General features: G+C 46.2%; 1 protein-coding gene across 1 annotated transcript; it reads left to right on the plus strand.

The window, feature by feature from the left end:
- The first annotated feature begins 268 nt into the window (after positions 1–268).
- On the plus strand, positions 269–11,764 carry IGBP1 (immunoglobulin binding protein 1). The gene is made up of 6 exons (XM_074277468.1): positions 269–583; positions 846–1,142; positions 8,453–8,648; positions 9,657–9,736; positions 10,519–10,613; positions 11,462–11,764. The coding sequence occupies exons 1-6, from the start codon at positions 372–374 to the stop codon at positions 11,608–11,610; spliced, it is 1,029 nt and encodes a 342-aa protein (XP_074133569.1). The 5' UTR covers positions 269–371; the 3' UTR covers positions 11,611–11,764.
- Positions 11,765–25,650: the final 13,886 nt, after the last annotated feature.

Here is a 25,650-nt window from a genome sequence, read left to right on the forward strand (position 1 = left end):
CGCGCGCGCGCGCGCGCGCGTGCACTCGTCTCCCGCCCAGTCGCAGTCGTGCTCGCCTCGCAGCCTGCCAGTCACTCCGCGGTGGGTTGTGCCTGTGCTCGGTATGGGCCGGACCTGCGGCCGCGGGGCGGGGCAAAGTGAGATGCAGATCCAGCCACGGCGGCTGCAGCAGTAGTGACGGGAGACGGGGGGCGGAGAACGGAGAGAAAAGGCAGCTAGCCCCTTGGGGTCCCTCGCCCCGCCTCCCCCGCCCCCCCCCCCTCCTCGGCCTGTGAAGAGAAAAACAACATGGAGGCTCTTCCGGTACGGCCGGGAAGTGGGTGCCCTCTGACTCCGGAAGTAGATGACCGCCGGTTCCGTCCTTCCCCAAAATGGCGGAGGCGGTAGCGGCGGCGACTGAAGACGAAGAGGAGGTAGTAGGGCCCCGACTGCCGCAACTACTAGAGACCGGCCGCCGGCTATTAGGTGAAGTCGAGGACACCAACGAGTCGACAAACTCCAGGTTTATCCAGGAGAAGGTGAAGCAAGGTTTGGAAAGCTTGGAGAAAGCTTCCCGCATGATGGCGCAGCTTGACCTGTTCAGGTGAGTGGGGGGAGCAGCCCGCGACCGGACTTGGAGGGGATAGGGACCGGACGAAAAGCAGAGGAGGGGCAGAGTAGGCTACGGCCACGGGAGGGCTCTAGGGAACGGTCCAGAGGTCCGTAGCTTCCTCGCCTCCGCTCCGTGACAGTCGGCACCTGGACTCGGAGCTCCGCGGCGAATACTTTGGTGCATGGGAAACTCAGGGGCACTGTCGGAGCCGGGGAAAGGGCTCGGACTCAGCCTCTCTCTGCCTTTCTTACAGCCCCAATGAAGACTTGGAAGAAATTTCTTCCACCGACCTCAAGTATCTCTTGGTACCGGCTCTCCAGGGAGCTCTCACTTTGAAGCAGATCAGCTTCAATCACAGGTTGGAACAAGTACAAACTGCCCGTGCCCACTTCATGGACTTTTTAAAGCAATGTCAGAACTACCAGGTCACAAAGTTTGAGCTTCCCTCAACCCAGGATAACCCCCCTGGAAAAAAATCGTTCGATGGGCCCACGGGAAGCCAGCAAAGCCTCGTTGCCATGGCGTCCCACAGACAAGCCAAAATAGAGAGGTGAGTCAGTGGCTTGACAGAGTTCCATGGAGTGATGCATGTTTTGGGGGAGACCCAAAAAAGGAGCTTGTTGTTAAGGGGGTTCCTCCTTACTGAGCCTCAGGAAAGACATGTCTAAGATTTGCCAGAAGCCACTGCCTTTGTTGAGATGACTCCCTTCAGCCCCGTCACGGAAACCATTGTATAGAGAAAAGAACACTGGCACCTTTGTTCTGAGCCCTACTCTCTTCCTACCCCTTTGTACATTGTTTGCCATAGTTCTAGGTTAGCAGCCAGCTGATCCGGCCCCCTCGGGTTGTAGGTAAGAGAACTGATGACTAGAGATGAGAGGAATCTCACCCAAGCGTATGCACCAGCAAGTCTCCTGGGAATTTGAACCCAGAACGTCTCCAAATTCTCCAAAATTATTACTCATGCTGTGAGGTCTTGAGCAAATCACTCTTTTCTGACTTGATTTTTCCATGTGAAAAATGGAAGCTTCCCACTAGTACATGAAGATGTTATGAAATTTAGTGGGGGGGGGGAAGGGAAGACGAGTCTTTCAGAATTCTTGGGGATAGTCATGTATCTTCCAGACAGGATTCTTCAGATAAGAGTCAGACTGAATGGCCCATTCTTAAGATCTAGGAATTCTCCATCAATCTAAACGATCAGTCTTCTTAACTTCTTCAGGACTGGGCTTTTATTCCCTGTCTCTCTCCCAGGCAGAAGCTTGAAGGCTGGGAAGTAACCTACACTGATCTCCTGTTGTTTCTCTTCTCTGCTGGAAGGAACCAGCACTATTCAGGATGCATTCTAAGTGCCAGCTTAGTGGAGCTAGAACCCCTGGGGCATCCAGTGGGACTTTAGAAGGAGTGGGCTTGTCTGTTATGGAAACATGTCCCTGTTAGGTACTCTAACTGTGTGTCTTAAAGGGTGGAGGCTTCCGGCAAAACCCTGTCTTGATGAGATTAGATCCCAGATCTAATTTGGGTTGAAAATTTTGGGATTTGGGTTGAAAAATCCAAATTTCAATCAAATAGTTCCTCTGCTCCAGATCATTCTTGAGATAGGATCATATCTAGCCTCTGCTTAAAATATCTGCCAGGGCACCTCCACTGAAGCCCGTGCGAGACGGGATTGGCCTTGTTCACAACAACGGCCACCCCCGAAAGACAAACGACACCGCTCTTTTAAGCGGGCGGCATGGCTGCACCTAAAGGAGCATACACGCCCGCTTTCTTTCCCACTTGCAGTTTTGCAACCTTCCTGAGATTTGCCATAGTGCTGATATCAGGGACTTTTGGCCACTCTCCTTGCCTAGTGTGTTGCCTAGCCTCAGGCGTGTGAAGCACATAGTAAATGGTCGGCCTAGAACTCATTCCAACAACCCTCCTTTTCGGAATGGTGACAATGATAAGATTTTTATCAAAACTTTGCCCTCTTCCTAGGTGTGAGGCCCTTTTCTGTAGCTTAGACAGTCTGACAAAGATGGTGCCTACGTGGACCTCCCAGCCACTTATTCCTTAGGAAGCTTTCTGCTTCATGGTCTTCCTTGGCAAATTCTCTCTAATCCAAGGCCCCTAATTGGACCCATGTTTCTGGCTTGCTCTTTTTTCCATCTATACTGTCTCTTGGTGATCTCAGCTTCTTTGGATTCAGTTATCATCTGTGTTCTCTTTATCTAGACCTGTAGCCTCATGGACGTCTCAGTATAGCAGTAGCCAGCAGATTTTTTCAACTCAACACATCCAAAACTGAACTTGTTATCTTTCCTTCCAAAGCCATCCTTTCAGTCCCCCAGGCTCAAAATCCCAGGGTCTTCCTCAGCTCTTTCCTCTTTTCCACATCCCCACCCCACGAATATCAAATCTGTTGCCAGGTCCCATCAAGTTTCCACCTTTGCAACATCTCTTGTGAGTACTACTTTCTCTCCTGAAACTGTTACCATCTTGATGCAAACTGTTATCACTTTCCCCCTAGATTATTGCTATAACCTACTGGTTTGATTCTCCCTTGTTTCAAGTCTCTTCCCCACTTCAGTCCATTCTCCATTCAGTTGTTAATGATCATCCTAAAGCACAGATCTCACCATGTCATTTAGTTATTAAGTTTCAGTAGTTCCCTGTTACTTTCAGACTATTTAGCTTTTAAATCCCTTTACAGCCTGACTGCTTCCTACCTTTTCCTGGCTTTTTAACAGCTTACCCCCACTCCAACCCTGCAATCCAGTAACACCAGGAACAAGATTCTCCATTTCCTGACTCCCTGCATTTTCACTCTGCCCCCCACGACTGAAGTTTCCCCCTCATCTCCACTAAAATCCCATTTTCTGCATGAATCCTTTCCTGGTAACCCCTTAGTGCTAGTGCTTTACCTCTATTAAGTCTGATTTATCCTGTCTATACCTTATTTGTACTTAAACACTTGCATGTTGTTTCCCTGATTAGATTGTAAGTTCCTTGAGGGCAGGGACCAGTTTGTTTTTTGTTTTTTTTTTTCCAGTTAGCATAGTGCCTGGCACATAGATGTGTAATAAACTTTGGTTAACTTGAATCTGCCATTCAGTGTGATATTTGTCTTGCCCAGTTTTTTTGTCAATTCTAAATTTTATGTTTTTATCTGTGCCTTCATATAATAAATTAAAATGTTAAAACACCACAGAAAAACAAGAAGCGTGATTGTGACATGGAGTCTACCAGAGACCTCCCTCTAGAATGGCATCGATCCTCTAAACACTGTTTGGATCAAGTCATTCTGCCACTTGAATCCACATGACCATATTATGTACCAGCCCATGTCTCTCCTACTTGTGTAGGACTTTGCTGAAATCCAAGTTATTTTGTCTCTAATATTCCCCAATTTACTCATCTGCCTACCCTGTTTTAAAAGAAATAAAGAAATGAAAATAAAAGGAAGTGTGGGTTAGTCTGGAACAAGCTGTCTGATGAAGCCCTGTAGGTTCTTAGGGGTCACCCCTCCCTTTCTAAATTTTCACAAACAAGCTCTAACATGATACATACTAGAACATTGTTTGGAATCAAACTTAAGCTTACCAGCCTATAGTTTACAAAATATTCTTCCTCTTTTTCTGAATCAGGGTGCCATTTGCCTTTTTCCAGTCTCATGGCATCTCTTCTGTTCCTCCATGAGTTTTCCAAGACCATTTGCTGGTTCTTTCAGTACCCTGGACAGTAGTTTTCTAGGCCTGGTGACTGGAAGTCTTCGAAAAAGACAGTTGATCTTGTACATCTCTTCACTTGTCTTGCATTTTAGCTCCCCGTTAACTAATTTTGATCTGTCCCTCAAAGTCTAAAAATTATAGGTTTACAAGTGGAAGAGATCTTGGAGAGTATTTAGTTCAGTCAGTTCATTTTTGAGCTAAAGAGCTAAGGCCTGGAGAGCTTGGGTGACTTTTCCCAGCTCTCACGCATTAATAAGGGAGTGATTATAGTCCATTATGGTGCTTAACTCTCAGTGTCCTTGCCAGAGCAAAGAGAAGTGGGATCTTCTCTTTCTTGAGTGTCCATTATAGTCATTTTGTAATCATGCCAGGCAGCAATTCTCGCTGTAATATTTCATCCCCAAAGTAGCTTTTTAAAGCCCTTCTTATTTCCTTTAGTAGTTATCACTAGCCTCAGATCATTTGGGGTTGGAATATTCCTGCCATTCTTGTCAGACCTCTTGACTGTCCTTATTTGCCTGTGCCTGCTTCTGTCTTCTGTAAGGGTCTTTGATTTTGTCATTAGGGGGGCTCGCACCAACTGTAAGATATTGCCAGCAATATCTTATAGTAGATATTGGCATCCCAGCAGCCAGGCTGAAATCTCTACAGAACTTACCTGGCCCTTGGCTGACAGGCCATTTGCAGCTTTTGTCCAAGCTTGTGCTGCTCTGGCCACTGGTCTCATCTCTCTGAGATGGGGGAGGAAAGGATCGGCCTGCTCGAGCTACGGCAGGCCACTGGTGAGTAGATGGTCAGACTGGGCAGTGAGCCATGGGCTGGGGTCACTGAAATCAGTCAGGCATGGCACTTTCCGATGGTACTGGGCTGGCAGTTGCAGAGTGCAGATCAAAGGCACTGAAAGGAGGAGCCTAATTGCCTGTGGAAGAAGGATCACTTAGTTGCAACATTGTCCAAAGAGTCTGAGAGTTTCCTTCCCTGAGTTTTTCAAACCTACTAGAGTGTTACAAGATAGCGTTACTGGAGCTGCTACTCTGTCTCCATTTCTTCCATGTTGCTAATATCCTCTCTAGAACTAGCAATGGAATCCTGTCTGCATTAGGAGAGTCTACAGGGGAATGGAAAGAAATAAGCTTTTATAGAGTGTTTCCTGTATGCCAGGCTCTACACTGAGTGCTTTACAAATATGATCTCATTGGCTCCTCACCACAACTCTGAGAGGGAGGTGCTGCTATTATCCCCATTTTCCTGGAAGGAGGAAACAGACAGAGATGAAGTGAATTGCTCAGGATCCCACAGTTACTGAGTCTCTGAGGCTGGATTTGAGCTTGGACTTCCTGACTCACGGCCTAGCTCTTTTATCACTGCACCAAAGCCTAACTGCCTGGGACTGCTGCCAAGAGTTTGGGGCCTTTCCTTAGTCCTTTTGGAATGGTGAAGGGCATTTGGAAGGTAACATCTACTGCCGAGAAATATCAGGGCTAGATGGCATTTCTAGCTGAATTTCAGGGGGCAACTCCACCTTTTGGGGCTTTGTGGTGCTTTGGGGCTGAGAAAGAGGGTTTGGCCAAAGGCTTTGGCTCTTTCGATGTAGAGTGGGGATGGAGAATTACCTGGAGCAGCCCATGTTATTTCCCCCCTGTTCCAGAAACCTGGTGAGCCATCTCTCTGGCACGTGCAAGACTGCTACACTGGGATGTCCCATTAGGTAGCAAGAATGCTGGGGTCTCTTTCCAAGGAAGGAGCTGCTGGGCTTAAGAAGGGTTGGGTGGCAGGAGTGATAAGCAAGCCCTGTATAAAGCCCCAGTTTCTGTTTTGAGAACTTATCTGGGTCAGGCCCAGATGTGTCGCCCTTGAAATCCCATTGCCAGGGAATTGGTTGTTGATTGTAACATGACACTTTCCTACAATTATCATTGGTACTGTTGCTCTCTCTGCCTTGCGGGCAGATCTCAGTTTAGCTGTTTCTATCAGCAGATGTTAATTTTAAGAATATGTTGGGAGAAACAAAGCAACACAATCTTATGTTGCCTTAAAGAATGTCAATGAATCCCTAGGTTGTGTCATTGAACCTAGTTATGTAGGCCACATATGTCTGGTTACTCCATTTTAAGAGGCATCCAGTGGAGGGTGATTAGCATGATGAAGGGTCTGGAAGCCATGTTGTGAGAAATGGTTCAAAGATCCAGAATTATTTGGCCTGGAAAAAGATGATGAAGAAGTTTGGTTGCTGATTTGAGGAATTCATAAGGGCACCCATTTGGCTTAAGGGCCACCTTCTTAAAGAGGTCTTTGCAGACCGTCCCAGCCTGGTTAGTTCTATCACATTCTCTCTCTCTCTCTCTCTCTCTCTCTCTCTCTCTCTCTCTCTCTCTCTCTCTCTCTCATATTCTCTTTCTCTCTCTCTCATATTCTCTTTCTCTCATTCTCTCTCTCATTCTCTCTCTCTCTCTCTCTCTCTCACATTCTCTTTCTCTCATTCTCTCTCTCACATTCTCTTTCTCTCATTCTCTCTCTCACACACATTCTCTTTTTCTCATTCTTTCTCTCATTCTCTCTCTCTCTCTCTCTCACACATTCTCTTTCTCTCATTCTCTCTCTCTCTCTCTCTCTCTCTCTCTCTCTCTCTCTCTCTCTCTCTCTCACACACACACACACACACACACACACACACACACACATTCTCTTTCTCTCTCTCTCTTTCTCTCTCTCTCTCCCCCCCCCCCCAAACATACCCCCAGGTGTATTCACTTATCTGGGAATGTATTGTATTCCCTCCACAGAATGCCAGTTCCTCAAGGTTATAACCTGTCTCAGTTTTGTGTATGCGTCTCTAGCATCTAACAAAATGCTGGGCACAGAGTGGGTGTTAATCCACGCTTGCTGATTGATCGGATTATTTGTCCTGAACTCTTCAGAATGACAAAAGTGGAATCAATGGAAAGGCATATTTCAGGTTGCATCCAAGTGGCACCACAGGGAATAGAGCACCGGAGACTTACTAGCTGTACAATACTGGACAAGTCATTTAATTTCTGTCTGCTTCAGTTAATTCAGCTGTAAAATGGTAACAATAATACCACCTACCTCTGAGGGTTGTGATGAGGATAAAATGAAATGATGTGAAGTGCTTTGCCAACTTTAGAGTAATATGTATATATATATATATATATATATATATATATGTGTATATATGTATATATATATATATATATATATATATATATATATATATATGTGTGTGTATATATGTATATATATATATATATATATATATATATATATATATATACTACACACAGATGTCACATAAGAAGAACTTTGTAACAATTCACGTTGTCCAGCACAGTGCAGCACAGTGCCTGGAGCCTGAGCACTTAGACATTTATTGGCTGACTGACCAGTCCCCGCTCACTGAAAGTGTTTAAGATGATGACTACCTGTGAGAGAGATTATCAGGGGTAGTCTAACATGGATGGGAAGGTGAACCACTGTGGTCTCTGAAGTCTCAACCAATTATTAAGATTCTGTGGGAAATGATGTTGTTTAACTCCTAAATGGAAGCCCAAAGGGGCATTCTGTGTCCTGGAGAAAAATTAGATTCTATTGACCACATGTTGAGCTGGTAGTCTAAAGATGAGAACTTCTGAGAACAGATTCTGTCTCTTCTCTAGCTTCAGTTCCTAGCCATTTCTCGTAATCTCTTCCTTTCCGGTGGCTCAAAGGAATTGTGGGTTATGGGTTATAAAACCTGACACCACTACCGAGACAGGATAGTGCATCAGCGCTTTCTAGACTGGCTTATTTCCTGAGAGTGGGAGAAATTATGCTGACTATTTATATGCTGCTTGATCCTGCTGGGATAATTGTACTTAAGAAAATGTGGGGGAGAAGGGACAGCCTCCTTCTTGAGGTTCCCAAAGAAGGCTTCTTAGGTTTGCTTTCTCTTCCAAAGGAAATGGTGAGCTGGAATGCTTCAGTCACCAAGTCTTCGACACGGACCCCTCTGATGTCAAAATCCATCTCCCAGCTAGTGGCAGACAGACTCATTTTTTTGCCTTTCTTTGTACCCCCCAGCCCCTAGAACAGGGCCAGGCACCTAGTAGGCACTTCATCAGTGTTTGTGGGATTGAATTCTGTGGGACAGATACAAGCAGAAGAAGGAGCTGGAGAACAAGTTGGCATCTCTGGAATCTGCTGTAGAAAATGGCCGAGCAGATGAGGAACAAGTTCGAGAATATTACCTGCTTCACTTACAGAAGTGGGTCAACATCAGTTTGGAGGAGATTGAGAGCATCGACCAAGAAATAGTGATCCTGAAAGCCCGAGACTTGGGAAAACAGGTAGGAGCGGGATTGCATTTCTGCTGTGGGTTTCTAAGAGTGGGTGCTACATGATGACCTGGAACCTCCACAGACAATTCCTCAAATGACATTGCAGTCTCAATTTTCATAATCAAACATGCATTGTCATTGTTGAGCTGGGTGGGTCCCAGGAGGCAGCCTTGAGGATCCTCTCCCCGCTTATAGGGAATGGCCCTTCTTTTTTCCTTGTCTGGTTTCCATTAATTACCCTGGGAGTTCTCTGCTCTGAGCAACTTCCTGGCTTCTCTGAGAATTCATTCTAGAGCTACTTCATTCAAAGCCGAAGGAATTAACAGGCTCTCTGAAGGGCCTTTCCCAAGGTCACCTGAAACACAATGGGGTTTGAGGTTTTAAGGTCAAGGAGCCATCTGTTTTTTGCTCCCGCCCCAGACCCCTAATCTCCCACGTAGCTTTGGAACTGGCTCTGGAAATGATGGAGTTGGCCAAAATTAGCCACATCATCTTTGCCTGTATTGTTTGGGAAGGAGGTGCTGGAGATGATCGCGCGCCTCTGACTTTCCGTGGAGGACAGTGTGAGAATTCCTGGCAGTTTCTTTTGAAGCTTTTCCTGCTAGGGAGCATTGCACTACAGGCTAGGCTTAGAGGGGGTGAGGAAGGCCCAGACATTAACAACCCTCTGTCAGGAAGCAGACGCTTGCAGCTGCATTTCTCCACTGAAGGCAGGCTAAGAAGAGGGTCTTAAGTGCTAGGAAAAGGAAGTAGGTTAGAAATGGATAAAAGCTTTGCAATGACCTTGTCCAAGTGGTAGTTTTTAAAAGCAAGACTGTTGGTTTGGGGGCAGATGGTTCCTGCGAGAGCTTTCTGTGACCCCATTCCTAGTCTGCTCCTGCTGTTTCTGGGAGACAGAACAGGAAGTGATACTCAATGACTTGATTGTAATCTAGGGCTTTCTGAGGTTCTAAGAACACTCAGAGCTTCTGCGGTGGTGGTGGTGGGATAACTAATTGTTATCCTTTGCCTTTTCAGCCATCAACTTCTCGGGTGCCTCCTCAGAACAGAGCTCCAACCAAACCTTTTATCCTCACTCGGGACACTGCCCAGGCCAAGTAAGTAGCACCTGGAAGGGAGCTTGCTCTTGTGGGCCTTCTGGCGTCAGGCTGATATGGCAGAGGCGTGTTACAAACCTGATGAGCATCATGGAAAGGTGACCTTCTCCCCTGTGGAGACTTCTTCCTCTTTCCTCCTAAACCCAACACTTAGATGAGACCTAAAAGAAAGAGGTTGAAGAAGGAAAACCTTCCTACGGATCCTTGTGTCCGCCTGAGGGCAGGGAAGGAAGGGGGCGTTTAGTGAGGTGGTGCTGTCAGCTTCACACCCAGACTGGATGGCTGCTTGTTGGGGCAGATGAGGTTCGTAGTTTGGTTTGAGATTGGCCTCGGGGCTTTCAACTCTGAGTTGGTGGCATCCTTTCTCCCTCAACTACAGATAGAAAGACCACTCATTCCCTGAGGATTTCATTTTGTGTCCCCTGGCTAAGAGACATAGGAGAGAACAGTTGTGGAGCTTCCTCTGTACCTGGGTGGGGGTGGGGGGAGACTGATCCATAGTAAAGCCTCATCTGGGTAGTTGTCAGCTGCATCCCTTCTGTTGGTTTCTTAGATAGATTGACTTCCCTCCCTGGAAGATGTTTTGTCTTCTGATGGAAACCTGACCTTGTTCTTAGTCTGCTGAAGCCCAGTTTGCTTATCCCAGGGGTGCCGTAGTTTTTCTGAGCTCTCGGTGGGTGACTGTGAATGGACACAGCTGCTGAGACTCATTCAGTGAGCCTGTCACTGAACGGAAGGGGCTGTTTTTGTTTAACTCTCTTTTGCTGATTTACTTTCCCAAGGGTATTTGGCTCTGGCTATCCCAGCTTGGCGACCATGACAGTGAATGACTGGTATGAGCAACGCCAAAAATGGGACACATTCAAGAATTCAAAAGGTACAAACCAATTGGCCAGCACTTCTTAGGCACTTAACCTGTGTTCCAGGTACTCTGCTCAAGCACTAAAGCAAAGGGATCTAGGAAGTGGGCGGGATAATAGGAATCAAACACAGAAAGAAGTGCCAGGCTCGCGCTCCATGTTGTTGAAATCGGTAGCCAATGGGAGAGGCTACTGTAGTTTATGCTAGGGCTTTAGAAGCAGAACTCGGTTCTCAGAGTCCTTTTATTTGGATTACGAACTGTGGGCAGTTTCCTTTCCAAAGGGGTAGAGTAAATTCTAAACTGGTGAACATTTGACTGGTCTTGGGCATTCACCCTGTGCCAGGTGCTATGGCTAGGCCTGGGGCCTTGCTCTGTTGGAGCTAACTTGATCAGTGCGATCCATACGTTCTCTGTTTGTTGAGCCCCATGGATCCAGCACCAATTGATCCAGCCATTTCATGAGCTAGTTTGAGGAAAAGGTGAACACCCTGAGCTCAGTAAAAGAGCGTGAACTGTATCTGTGCCCCCTGCAGGGCCTCTGATGCCCACCTTTTCTCTTACCTTCCATCACCAGTACTTTTCATGACAGCTTTTTTTTTTTTTTTTTTTCCCCCTCTTTTCCTGTACTTTGGATCTGCTGACTGGAAGGAAACTGGACTGAGACTAGCTCTGTTAAACTTTTTGTCCTTATGAACCAATTTGGGTGTCCTCTGGGGCTGTTTTTACCCTCAGTAGTGTTCCCCTAGAGGGCTTGGGCTTACCCCCGTTACCTTCAGACTGGAACGAGGGCCTGAGAAGTTCAGGGGAGTTCTGCTCAGCTTTGCTTTATGGTCACTCCTTCTTCCTGCCTTTGCCTCTTTTAGTGACCCTCAATCAGGAGGCAGATCAAGATGAGGATCAGGAAACAAAGTCAGAAGAGGATGATGAAGAGTCATTACTCAAAAAGCGTAATTGGGATGACTGGAAAGACACACATCCACGGGGTTATGGCAACCGGCAGAATATGGGTTAATTTCACCAAGAAGAAATAGGACCAGAGGGGCTCGAATCTTCGCCTCCAAAGGAAAGTTGTACAAGTTCCCACTCCCCTGCCCTCCTCCCTCTCCCGTGTACAATGACATCAGAGACAGTTCATCTTGCTGTGCATTCAATAAAGTGTCAAAAGACTTAAGTGTGCACTTGTAGCCTAGATGATGAGCTGACAGCTGTTGCAGACGTCACACTTGAGCAGAGATTCCCAGTTTCCCAGACATTCCCAAGTAAGTGGAAAGGAAAAAGCAATGAGAAATGGCTCTGTATTATTGATTGTTGTATGGATTGTTTAAAAAGATAAAAGTCCCATGCGTTTTAAGCCTCCATGGAACCAAGCCCTTTCCTAGGCTGGGCTACGTAGAAGCCGCTTGTCCATGGAAGATCTCAGTGAATTCTTTACTCGTAACCACTGGTGACAACCCCCTTCTGCCCTCCAAGTACTTTTGGGCACCGTGGCATTTACAAAAGGACAGAATCAGGGGCCAAGATTTTCCCTGCCTCTTGGCATCATTTTCAGGAATCAGCAACAGGGCCATAACTGAACTCTGGTGGACACCCAAGGCCAGCCTTCACAGACTGTTCCTCAGGCACTACTTGAAGCAGTTTGCAAATAACAACAGTGCCTTAGGGGTCTCACCAGCACTCGCTTTGGTCCCACATGGAGGCTATGACAGGGACGTGAGATCCTGGGACTTCTTCTGGTGCCACTGCTTCCCACCTCTTTCCTTCACCTTTAAGTTTATTAAAGTCAACAATTCTTCCCTTGCAGCTCCTCTGAGAGCTTTGTTTGCTAATTCATAGCTGACATCTTGCAGAGATCGTCCGTCTTCTTCTCAGAGGCCACAGGCTACAGATTTGCAGAGATGTTTGCCGGGTCTTGGAGAGAAGGGGGAGCTGGCTCAGGCCCTCATCTCCGGCGTTTTATTGCTTGTGATGCACAGCACTTCTAACTCCGGAATCTGTCATCTCAGCAGTATGGCCATTTCTTCCAACATGTCTTCCCTAAGGACTTTAGAAGCAGCATTCAAGGTTCTCAGAACTGGGAGAGTCCATACAGTAGTCAAATGTCCTTCCTTGGGTTCTTTGGACAGCAAGAGGATAGCGTTGGAGAGCTGCCTGCTAGTTGTCTCTTGCTCTCAGCACATGACAAGACTTCTCTTTTGAAATCGTACATTTCTTGATGATACCCCGCTCCGTAATTCCTTGCCCGGACCCTGCTCAGGCTCCCCAAGAGCCTTTCCATTATCTCCTGGATGGTCTTCAACATGGCTTCTGTGGAGATTATCACGTTCCACTTCTCAGCAGTGTATCCCCAGACATATTCAATAATTAGGACTGATTTAATTCCTTGAAAGAGAAGCTTGGGCTTGTTCAAAGAACTCTGCAGTTGCACAGAAGCAATTTCACTTGTTCTCTTCCTCATGTGCAGTTTGGGGCCTAATTCATCATCCCTGGGATATCTACTGATGGATGGGTTCCGTATACTGTCCATTCAAATACATCTCCTTTGCTGGGCGATACAGTCTTCCTCCATTTGGTTTTTTTTTTTTTTTTTTTTTTTTTGGTGGTTTTTTTTGTTTGTTTGTTTGGTTTTTTTCCTGCTATGGAGTGTTAGACCCAACGCTTAAAAGAAATTGGCGGATATTGTTTACGAGGCTCTATCCATCCTGCAGCGTTCTGGAGTCTTGAAGCGGTCGGCGGAGTGTCATTCCATGCCACAGAAGCTTCTGGCACGCATCAGCATCTCTAGAGAATCCCTCCACCATCTGGACCCTGCATCGGATCTTCTCCAGGACGGGAGCAGAAAGATCTGGCGAGCACACATATTCTAGTTTCTGCCTTGCTTGATAGATTTCTAAGTAGTGGGTCTTGGAACAAGGTTGTGTTTCATGTTTTAGGGGACAGCGTATACCATTGACATGTGCAGAGGACCCAAATCGGAGGAGAGCTTTTAAGGTGGTGGTTTGCTCTACTGAATCAAATGCTTATTTTATTCGCTAAACAGTAAGCACAGTGGAATCTCATACTCTCAGTCAGTTACGTGATAGTCAAAGTACTTTGTGGAATTTCAATTGTGAAAGGCTGCTTGCTGATTTCTAATAACTTTATTAAGTGTGCACTCAATGTGTGTGTAGATTATTCTTAGAAAATTTTATATAGGTGGGGAAAGTAGTTGCAGATACTCTCTAGGTCCCTTTTCTCTTTCTTCTCTTTAATAATAAAATCTGAGCTATCTTTCCCATATGTTAGCATCTTCCCTTTCAGCTACCTTGAGAATAAGTCTTAGTGCCCTTTAAATGATGTTACCTCCTAACTGATTTTCTCATCTTCAGTTGCCATTTCTACTTCCTCATGTGCGCTTAAAAGTCCACATGTGATAGCTTTGCTGCCTTGATGGTGGGAAAAGTTTATTAATCAAGTAATTGCAGATATTTTCCATCTTGTGATCTCTTTATCCTTCTACTTTCATCCTTCAGTGCTCTGAGGATGGATGCCTATTATAGTTGGGTCTTTCATCAACACTTCTTCAACCTTCCACTGCTTCCCACGGTTTTATGAGGTAGTGTCCTCCATAACCTTCCTCCATCTGCTTCCATCAGATTTTTACAGATTTGTTTATGTTCTAGATGAGTAGTGTTCTTGTCTGCCATTCCTCCATTCAGCAAACGGATCAAGTGTTTGTTGACTAAGGCAGTTTTCAGGATCTTTGAGACTCGTAATTATGGCAGTTGATTTTCATGGGTTAAACTATACGAAATTGTTATAATAATAATCGTCAATGTCTTGCCTCCATTTATTTCTCACTTTTTAGAGTCAACTTGTTTAAGTCTGATCGGAGTTACTTTAATCGCATGCCATATCATTTCCTCACTTTTATTCTGTGGGTTTTGCATTAATTTTCACTTTTACTCTAACAAGTCAGGTGGTCTTGACTGTATCCAGACAGCTGATTCAGGAGTGATTCTTGCATCAGTGAGGAGTCATTACCTATCTGTTAAAATGGTGATTAAATGTTTCATTACGTAATTTGGTGCTTAACATTTTGAGCATATTATACTTCTCATCAGGCCAGTTGGTATGGCCAGTTGGCTACGGTAAAAGCAAAATCATGGAAAGAAAAATGAGTAATGGTTTCGTTCTTACACAGGGCCTGGCCTAGGCCAAGCCTATGGTGTTATTAAACTTTTTGTGGGAGAGATGAGTACCATGGTTTAGTGGTTTGTAGCATGTGTGTGTATTTTGGAAGAAGGGATTTATAACACAAATTCTAGGCCCAGAATACCTGGGCCCAGCTCTTGAGCTGACATCCAGAAGACTGAATGTACTTTAAAAAAAAAAAAAAATTGTGTAGGAAATCAATGCTCTCCTAAGAAGCTCTGGTTCACTTTAGCATTAGTGCCCTTAGGACTAAAAATTTGAAAGGGCCCTTAGACATGGGCTTCCCCAAAGAAGGGGAAGGGTCTTGGGGTCTTAGAATGTGATAGCCAAAGCTGTTTTGACCCCCTCATTTTACTGATGTCCAATCTTTGGGAAGCGGGGCCCCGACAGCTTATCAAGGGACTTTGTCTCGGAAAATCCCCTGAGATGAGAATGCCTTTTGGCAACCTGGTGCCAATCCCGATGTGCCCAGGCTCCCTGGGAGCAAAAATTATCCAAAGTGGAGCCAGACTCCCTAGAGCCACCTGCCCTAGGCTTCCTTCCCCAAGGGTTGTTAAGGGATCCACAGTGGAAGGTCTGGGGGAGATGTTATGTAACTGGTGAGCTGCTCTTCCCCTGGGTGGAATCAGAGGTAGTAAAGCCAGCTGTGGAAGAAGAAAGGAAGAATGAAAGTCGATGTCAGTAGTCAAGATTGACTCTAGATCGATGATCACTTTCCTTCTTGGTTTTTATCGGACTGGCTGAAAGCTCAGCTAGGGGAGGAATTTGCTGCTCTTAATTAAAGGCCAGTTACTACAATACATCCACCAAGAAACCAGGAATCCATAAAGCCCCAAACCCCAACCACTATTCGCAATCCTCCAACTACCGAGTCACCCCGTTGGTGCAAAGGTTATGGCAACCTCCCCTTCTTCCTGTTCCCCCACCAGCTCAGAGGAAGAGCTAACCATATAGGAATGCCCAACAAAGAAAAGCAGGGATACCCCACCCTGCCTGACCTTCTACTGGAAGGTCCTCAGGGGAGCTGGTTGGGGCGAACCGGCCCCACCAAAGTGTCTGTCTCTCCTTCCTCCATAGGGTTCCCAGGGCAGTTCTCGAATCCACGGAACCTCTTGGAGTTGTCTTATTCCTTTTTTAATGAGAGCTTCCATTGCTGTAGCCATTGTACCCTTTCCTCATAAGCACTCTGTGGGGAGTAGTTGTTCCAAGCAATAGATCCCTAGGAGTCGTTTGAAAAAACAGGCCCAGGGTCACCCGCAGCTTGGGAACTATTCAAAGCTAGGCCTGTGTAGCCGACTTCAAAATGTCAGTTCCTTCCTCTGTCCTGTATTACGGGCCAGGAATCAGAGACCTGACTTTGAATCTGAGCTGTGGGCTCATGATGCTGGGCATGTGACTGAATAAACCTCTCTGAAACTCAGTTTCCTCTTCCAAATGGAAGCATTTGGTCTAGGTAATCTGAGGTCCCTTCCAGCTCTATATCCGTGATCTAAGTTAAAGCCGATTTGAACAAAAAGGCGGGGATGGGGGTGGGAGTGGGGGGGTGGGGGGGAGGAAGGGGAAGGGAAAGGGGAAGCAGAATTGAGCTGGCTCAGAAGACGCCATCTCCCTTCTGAAAGCCAACCTTTCAAGAAAGTGCTTCTTAGGGAGGCAGTTGTTGAGTTGTGTCTGACTCGGTGACGGTGACCCCATTTGATTTTCTCTGGCAAAGATAGTGGCGTGGTTTGCTGTTTCCTCCTCCAATTCATTTTACAGATGAAGAAACAGGCCAGTAAGTGTGAAGTGACCCAGGTAGATAACCACATTTGAACTTGGCAAGCTGGGTTTTCTTGTCTCCCAGGAGACAGGCCTCCCCCCAGGGAAACAGGAGGGTATAGTGAAAAGGACCCTACATTTGGGTCCCAGCTTTCTCATTTGCTAGTTTTGTGTTGTCGAGCAAGGTAGTTCAGTTATGTGGGACTTGGTTTTCCTGTTTCTGTATGATTCCAACTCTGGTGTTTGTGATCTCAGCATCTGATGGCTCAATGCTTTCTGTAAATGGGTGGGGCCATGACCGGCATGGCCTAAATCAGCCTCGGCTATGAAAAGTAGGCTCCGCACAAGGAACCAGGCCAGTATTTCCTGTTTCAGTGGGGGGCGGAGGGGGAGGGGGGACCCAAACCAAAGCCTTTTCAGGATTCACCCACGTGCTCTAGGTCACTTTGCTCCTGGAAGCACGGCTTAACCTTTGCCTTTCCCCTGGAAGCCCCGCCTCATGCCTCAGGGATGCACCTTTGGTCCAATGGGACTAGATTCGCATTTGGCCCCATGGTCCCATTTCTCCACCCTTTGTCTCTAAGACATTTTGGCTACTGTCTTTTAAGAGATCTCTTATCTCCCTGGTGAGCAAGCTACTGGAGATAAGGTGATATGCTCAGAGGAAGACCTCTGAAGCACATAACACATGTGCCTGAACAGAGTGGGCCCTTGTGAAAAAATGGTTGAATGGAGCCTACAGGCTCTACTGGAAATGCTTTGGTTGGGTGACCCCTCCAAGATCACATTGGTCCTAGTGGCTGCCTGTTGGGCGCACCCCTTTTTATTAGACTCTGGGCACTGGCACTGGATGAGACTGCCACGTGACCTGTTTACCACACCCAAAGGCCTGTGGCCAGCCCTCTTCCTGCTGGCAACTTTTAACATTTCGGACCACACCCTCTTCTTGGTTTCTGTTCCCCTTGAAAACTATCCTCCTAGTTCCCTCCTCCTACCCTGCTCTGACAACTTCCTTTCCCTTCACTTGGTTCTGCTTCCTCTTCCTGATTTTTTAATGTTTCCTCCAAAGCCTATCTGTAGAAGTCAGGAAACATTTATGGAAGTGCTTACTGTGTGCCAAATTTTCTCTTTTTTTGATCCTGGGAAGTGGATGTTGTGATTATGCCCATTTTAGAGTTGAAACTGAGGTACAAATTACATGACTCCCTAAGGTCATACATAGCTAGTAAATGTCTGTGGCTGAATTTGGATTCAGGGCTTCCAATCTCCAGGCCAGGCGCTTCTATCTACCGTACTTCCTGACTTTCCCTGGGCTTTCTCTTCTTTCCTTACACGCTTTCCTCTAGTAACCTCATTCACTGGCATGGCTTCAGCTGCCACCTTTTGGGGATGCTTTAGAAATCTCCAGCCTTTACTTCTCTTTTGAGCTGCAGACTCTCACATCCAACCGTCTACAGGATGTGTCTCCTTGAAAATTGAACCAGCACCTCCAACTTAGCACATCAAGCTCGTTCTCTCTCCTGCTTCCAAACCTCCTCCCCCCTCCCCGTTTTACTCTGTCCAGATTCCACCCTGGCTTCTGCGTTCATAACCTTGATAATATCATCTTTATCCTCATCTGTCTCATTCTAGTCATTTGTCAAGACCTGTCAGTTCTAATTTCCCAATATCTCTTCTATTCATCTGCTCTCTATTCCCATTGCCACACACTGGTTCAATTGCAAGAGTTTCTTTACCTTCCTCCCCTCACTCCACCACCTCCCTTCCATTTGCCCCTCCTGAATCATTTAGCTAATCTGAATAACTTACTAGTTATGACCAGAATGGCCAAAATGACCAGCGGCTTCCTGTTGTCTCACAAACTCTCTTTTCCCAGAATCGTAGCCCCTTCACAAACATTTCTGTCAGTCATTCTCACCCCTTCTTGCTTTTGCTTGTAGTGTTCTACGTTCTGTAAAGCCCTACCTTCCTCTCCCTATCAAGCCCCAAGTCAAATACTTCTTCCTCCACAATGCCTTCCCTGGCTGTCTCAGGGGAGAAGGACTTTATCCCTCAGACCCCACGCCCCATGGTATTTTATACCTTTGTAATGTACTTTACCGGGACAGCTAGATGGCACAGTGGGTAAAAGGCCAGGCCTGGAAGAATCCTCTTGTTGCCTCAGATACTGACTAGCTGTTTGATCCTGGGTGAGTCACTGTACCCTGTTACCTCAGTTTCCTCATCTCTAAAATGAACTAGAGAAGGAAATGGCAAACCATTAAAGAAAGAAAGGACCTTTGTCAGGATAGCCCCAAACGGGGTCATGACAAGTTAGACACAATTGGAATAACTGAACAAATCATTTAGTGCACAATAGTGTGCATTATTATTGGACTCGTGTTAGCCCTTTACTGGACTAGAACTATCCCTAACTAAATCTGAAAGCTTTTCCAGTGCCTGTCTCCCCCCACCCCCCCCATGTGCTGCCTGCTTGGTAATGAATATCTGTTGATTCGTTGCTCTATATTGCTGAGGGAATCGGCTTCAGGGAGCATGAGACCACTCCTCAATCTCATGGGGCAGCTCTCATCTTCTCCCTGCCTTTTCATATTACTGTTGGTGCTAGAAAGATAGTGAGTAAAGACAAGAGCCAGAACTCCAGGAAGTAAGGAAAGAGCAGGACCTTATCTCCCTCCCCCCCCCCCTGCTCCCCACAGAGCCAAAAATCCAGGCCTGGAGTCTTCGCTAGGACTCCTGAGCCTCTCTGGGCTTCCACACAATCCTCAAAGGAACACAGGCCTATTCTGCTGACCTTCAGGCCTGTTAATGAAGCAGATGTTCTAGGAAGGTAAGATAGAATGTAGTGAGCGCTCCAATGACTTACAGAGTTGACAGATTCTGCCTGGAGGCTCCCTACTGATAGGGACTGCCTTCTGTCTGCTAGACAGATGGGTGCAATGCAAGAGATACTGGAAATAGAATCAATAAGGTGACTTCTGAGTTTATAGGGGTGAGTGGGACCATGTAGTGAATGAGAGTGAGGGAAAAGTCATGGATGATCCCAAAATTGTGAAACTGGTCGAGTGGAATGATGGTTCTAAGAAAGTTCAAAGGAGACGTGGGCTTAAGAGGGAAGATGAGTTCTTTTTTGCACATGTCGAGATTAAGGTGCTTATAGGATATTGGTGCCGTACTATTAGAACTCATGAGTAATGAGGGCTGGAGGGTTATCTTGGCAAGATGACGATTGAAAATTGAACCTCTCCGTGGAGGTGATGAGATAACCAGGAGAGAGGTTGGAAAGAAAAGAGAAAGTCCCAGAAGGATTCGTTGGAGGACCCCCTCGTGATAGAGCAGGACATGGTGGTGATCTGGCAAAGGACCCAAGAAATGGAAGAACCAAAAGAGAGCAATGTCACAAGTGGTGGAGGAGAAAATATCACTAAAGAGGAAGGAAGGGAGAGGGGAAATGGTCGGGAGTTTCCAAAGCCACAGAGTGGTAAGTCAGTAGGAGTGAGGGCCAAAGACAGGTCAGTGTATTGAGCAGTGAAGAGTGATGTGCCACGTCCCACACTGTCTTTGCAGGGAAGAGTTTTACTCGAGTGCTGAGTTTGGAAGTTGAATTGCATGAAGTTGAAGAGTGGGGAAAGGAAGGTGTGATTTGTTGTTGTTTTTGTAGAAGATTGGCTGTGAAATGTAGAGATACATGTAGACCAGTGCCTGTGTTCTCGTTACGTAGGTGCTGGTGAGATCAGGCATGGCTGGTCCAGGTTAATAGGCACAGGAACTTGGGAAGCTCAGTGCTCTTCTTCACCCACCTGCCTTTCCCCCTCCACCATCACCGTCTCCACTCGTCTCTATCCGAAGGCTTCCATTTCTACTTTTCCAGCAAGGGATGCTTGGCCCTAAGTAGGAAGTGCTAAAGGGCAGGATCCTTCTGCTTGGGTTTCAAAGTGGGAGCAATGGGGGCTTACCCTCCGACGTGATCCAGGCCTGAGCTTTCTTGTTTCCATGATGAAGATTGGCAGGGAATGACAGAAAGGAGCAGAATGCAAATGCATAAAAGAACCCCAGGTTCCCTTTAGGGTCTCCTCTTTGCCGGTCTGCTTGTAACAGGATGTAATCTTGTTGTGTCCATAAAGTGCCCCTCCTGCTCTTCTTTACTTGAATCAAGTTCTCTCTTCTTCATCTCAGAGGTGCCGGACCAGGCAGGAGGGGCAAAATAAACCCATTCTTCTCCCCTCTCTTCTGACCAGTGTGTCTCCAGCCAGGGGAGAGCTACCTGCCATTACCATCCCCACCTGCCTCCTGACCTGACTTGGGCTTATGTGGGAAGCACCAAGAATATTGAAGAGTGGCCACTCTTACCTTTACAGATTTTCTTTTGGGGATCTTAGGAAGAGGCCACTGGGATTTGAAGTCAGAGGACCTCAGAGAGTCAAAGAAGTAAAGGATTCTGGGAAGACACCTTAGACCCTTCACATCCAAGTACAAGGTGATAGTCCAGAAGCACTTCCAATAGGCATTCCCTCCACTAATGAAAATTGTAAGATTCAGTAGAGAAGGCCGATGAGGAAATATATACTCTGGGCCCCAGAAGCATCAAATGACCTGCCCAGATAATGCTCTTAATATCCAGAGAGAGGGCAGTGAAGGGAAGAGGGGAAACATGGCCAGGTATTGTGGCTGCTCCTGTGGGTTTGATTGGACCTTCTGGTTCAGTGGCCAGCTTTGCTGTTTCCCCGCTCAGTGGCTTTAGCCAAGCCACTTCCCATTTGGGAGCCTCTGCTGTCAAATGGGGGCCTTGAAGGTTGCGTGGGGATTGTGGTCGCAAAAAAGACCATGTGTTAGAGCTCATCAAACCCAACCCTGTCATTTCACAGATGGGAAAACTGGGGCCCCTAGAAGAATGACTTGGTCAAAGTCACACAACCAGCCAGCAACAGACTGAATGCAAAGCTGTACCCTCAGAGGCCAAACTGGCTGCCTCTGGCATCTCATGAAATGGGTTGCAAAAGATAAAGGTACGCCTTATGCTAGAGCACTGGGACATTAGTCATCCACCCCACTCCTAGGCCCCTTGGCACCTGAGTTCCCGGAGGCGAATGCCAAATGAGCAAATGGCCCACAACGGAGAGCTCGGTCATTTGTGTCAATGTCCAGCAGTCAGGTGCTTCTCTCTTGCCTTTGTCCTCTGCCCTCAGCTTGCCCTAGTTTCATCTTCCTCTTTCTGGCCCCACAAAGCACTGGGGATTATTGAATTGGAGCCTGCCTTTCTTATCTCGGCTCCTTAATCTTCAGCCAGCCTCAGACCCCGTAAGCATCTGGTTTGCCCCCTCAGCCCGCCTTGACCAAAATCTGGTCAGTAAGCCAGAGTTACCACTTTGAGGGCCTGCCTGATCCTGGTCTTCTAGAGTAACCTGATGCTGTATCCCCGGGGAACCACAGCCTCTTCTCTAACCAGGTATAATCTCTGCTGAAGCTAATTAGGCAGGCCTCAGACTGGAGGCCTGCATGGTGAAGCCCTATGGCCACTCTTTAAGCATGCTGATCTGGCTCATTCTTTGAGCTTGGGAGTCCCCGGCCCCCTTGAGAAGGGAGGCCACACCTTCAGCCACAACTTCCTGTTCCTTGAACCCTGAGCTCTTCCTGAAGTACTTATTAGCTGGGACTTGCTTCTGCTCTTGAGTTAGTCTTCAGTAGCTTCATTTTCCAAGTGGGGAGTGGTGGGCTCAGATGCTGCAGCTGCTTCCTCCATCCCCAGATCTGGATGCTGTCCTGGAAGGAGTTTCTCATATCTTCTCCATTTGAGTCTGGCCTGATTTTATCATCTTTCTACATTCCCTTTTTATTTCTCGGGTGTGGTGGTGTTCTTGCCTTCGTCGCGGGGGCTTTGTTTTCTCGCTTCTGCTGACTTCCCTCCACATTGATTCACGGAGAGCTTTCCAGGCTTCTCTGTAGTCATCACACACATCATTTCTTATCATTTCTTAGAACACGGTCGTATTCCATTCCATTCACGAACCACGCTTTGTGTAGCCATTTTGATTCTGATTCTTTGCTATCGTAGAAAATGCTTCCATAATTCTTGCTGCGTATGAGGGCTTTCTTCCTATCAGTGGCTTCCTTGGAGTAGAAGTCTAGTAATGGAGTCTGCAAATCAAAGGGGTATGGATAGTATGGTTATTTTATTTGCATTATTCCAAATTGCTTTCCAAAATAATCGTACCATCTCATACCCCTGCCAGCAGTGCGCTAGTCTCTGATGCTGCCCCACCCCCTTCAAGCCTGACTTGTCATTTTTGATATCTGATAACTTTCAGGGTGTCAGGGAAAACCTTGGACTTACTCTCTCCCCCAGTCAGGAAGAAGCCCATGTGGCTATTATCAGGCATAGCCAATTCCCAGACTCTCCTGGTTGTGTAGCATGGATGGTGAAGATGGAAGTCTTTGTCATCCTCCATTGTCCATCCCCTGATCTCTGAGTAGCTTTAACCAACCTTTGAGGTATCGATTAGCATCTTTGAGACAGGTCTGGGACCTGATCTGCCAGCTATTCCATCTGGCTTCCCCTTGATCTTTCCCTCTGAGCTTCCTGGCATTTCCCCTCCTTTGAGAAACCCCCAAGGTTGTATTTTCCCTATAAATACAAGTACGCATGATGAAGATCTTTGTGTAGAACTAAGCCCACTACGAGGTTCTCTCTCTCTCTCTCTCTCTCTCTCTCTCTCTCTCTCTCTCTCTCTCTCTCTCTCTCTCTCTCTCTCTCTCTCTCTCCCACCCTCTCTTTCTCCTAGTGGGTTCTCTTCACTGGTGTCTTTCTCCTTACTATGTAGCGAACTCTGGTTAGTCTGCTCTGTGGATTTAACCTGCCAGTTGATAGCGTTCTCCCACTCTGCATTCCTTTAATGGATTCTTCCAAACTCCTTTCCTTGGTCCCTTCCTCAGTAACCTTATTGCGCTCCCAAGTCTATTTCCGATTTGCCACTTCTTGTGTCTTATTTTACCTCTTATTTTGTCTGTAACCTCTTCTCCCAAATAAACTTAACTTTTGGCAAAGAGAATGGCTTTTGTGAATTTGTCTCATGTTTATTCCGAACTAGGATTTGCTACTCTGTAATTGCATTGTCTTCTTAGTGCTTGGGAGCATTCTTTCGTGAGCTTGTGAAGACTTTGCGGGTCTTCCTTTCTAAACTGTTCAGTTCCATCTTTTCAGTAGGAAAACAGCCTTGATTTGTGCAATTTCTGTAGAGCAGAGCTAGGAAGACCAGAAAGACAAGAAAATGGTAAGTGCCTGACCATCTACAAACAGGCTCCTTAGTAATTCGGCAATGGTCAAAAGGGTAACAATGTCTTGAACATTAGAACTTTTTAATCTGTTGCTTTTTTTTTTCTTTATGGAACTATTTCCAAAAGCACATTGTATGTTTCTTTTCCATAGGCTATGAAATTAAGGAATTCTACAACTACAGATTTAGAATTGGAAGGGACCTTCGAGGCCATCTGGTAGGACCTTTGAAATTATCTAGACAGACAGACCGAGAGAGGAAAAGTGGCTTGCCCAGGTTCTCACAATTATTAAGCATCAGAATCAGAATCTGAACTCAGGTCATTTGGCTTCAGATCCGACAACTTTTTATCACCCTGCCGTTCTTTGACAAAATCCATTGTATTAAGAGATGAACCTAACTCTGGACTATAAAGCTCTTATTTCTTTCTTTTTCTCCACTATCAGTCTCTCCTTTTTCTAATCCATCCTTTATATTACTTCCAAGTTAATATTCCTAAAACACAAATCTGATTATGTCGCTCTCATCCTGAAGTGGCTTCCTATTATCTCTAGGAGAAACTACATACTCCCCAATCTATCTTTACTGGCCGAGTTTGGTACTGCTTCTTTTTACCCAATCCGTGTTCCAGTGAAACTGAACAACTCCCTTTCCCCCAAAATGGACATTTCATCTCCTTCCCTCTCGCCTTTGCAGAGGCTGTACCCCATGTCCGAGACACTCTTTCCTACCTCTTAGAATCCCTACTTCTTTTGAGATTCGATTCAGCTGCGACCCTTCTAAGTAAGGCCTTCCCAGATTCCTCCAGTTGTTGTTCTCTGTCCTTCCTGAAACTACCTTGTATTTGCTCATCTTGCATACATGTTGTATTCCTCCATGGAAAGGGTGCTTGGTTAAGGCAGGGACTATTTTTAGAACACCCCAGCACCTGGTACGCGTAGTAAACATTTGTTGAAGTGAGCTTCTCACATTTGCCTTTCTCCTTGAAATCCACAATCCCTCTTTCTATTGTAGCCACCTTATCAAACTGCATTATTCTTCTGGACTCTTAAGTGGTTCTGAAGAAAGTCTTGAGACTGCCTCAACTGAGTTGACTCCAAATTCATGCCATGCAGCTGGGCCTCTCTATCAGCAGCATTATTTCTCAGCTTTATGCCCCCTTCCCCAGACTCCCAAATCCCCTGGCTCTCAGCAGGTGACTTCCTGTCCTGCTTTCCTGAGGAAAAGGAAGTCATTCAGTAGAAGCTCTCTTAGCTAACCTCCATCTACCCTCTCTTCATTCTCTTCTGCCTCTGGGCAAGAAGTGGCTAACATCCTTGATCTGTGCCCTTGATCTCAGTTCCTCCCTCCCAGGGCTCAGAGAATGGCTTTCTCTCTTTCTTTCACCTTCTGTCTCTCCCTCTTGACCACTTCTTTTCTGAATGTCTACAATGTTCTTATCATATTCCATCCTAAAAAAAAAAAAAAAAAAAAAAAAAAAAATTGCCCTCATACCTGTTACTCTCTCAAACTATGATCCAATTTCCTTCTCTTCATTCCCATATTTATACTTCCCAATGCCTTTATTTTTCCCTTATTCCATGTATTATTTACTTCTTATAAGCATTTATTTTCTCTCCTTTACACCTACCTCCACTACACTGAAAAAAACTCAAAAAAACAAAAACACAGAAACCAATCCCTCATAACAACTGCCTAGTCAAGCAATACAGATTCCTTCATTGGCTGTGTCCAAAAATTTGTGTCTTATTTAATACCCTGAATCCAACACTTTACTGTCAAAAAGTAGGTGACAGATTTCATCACCAGTCCTCTGGAATACCTAGTAGTTATTT

Source organism: Sminthopsis crassicaudata, chromosome X (assembly GCF_048593235.1).
Source record: "Sminthopsis crassicaudata isolate SCR6 chromosome X, ASM4859323v1, whole genome shotgun sequence".
NCBI classification, from domain to species: Eukaryota; Metazoa; Chordata; class Mammalia; order Dasyuromorphia; family Dasyuridae; genus Sminthopsis; species Sminthopsis crassicaudata.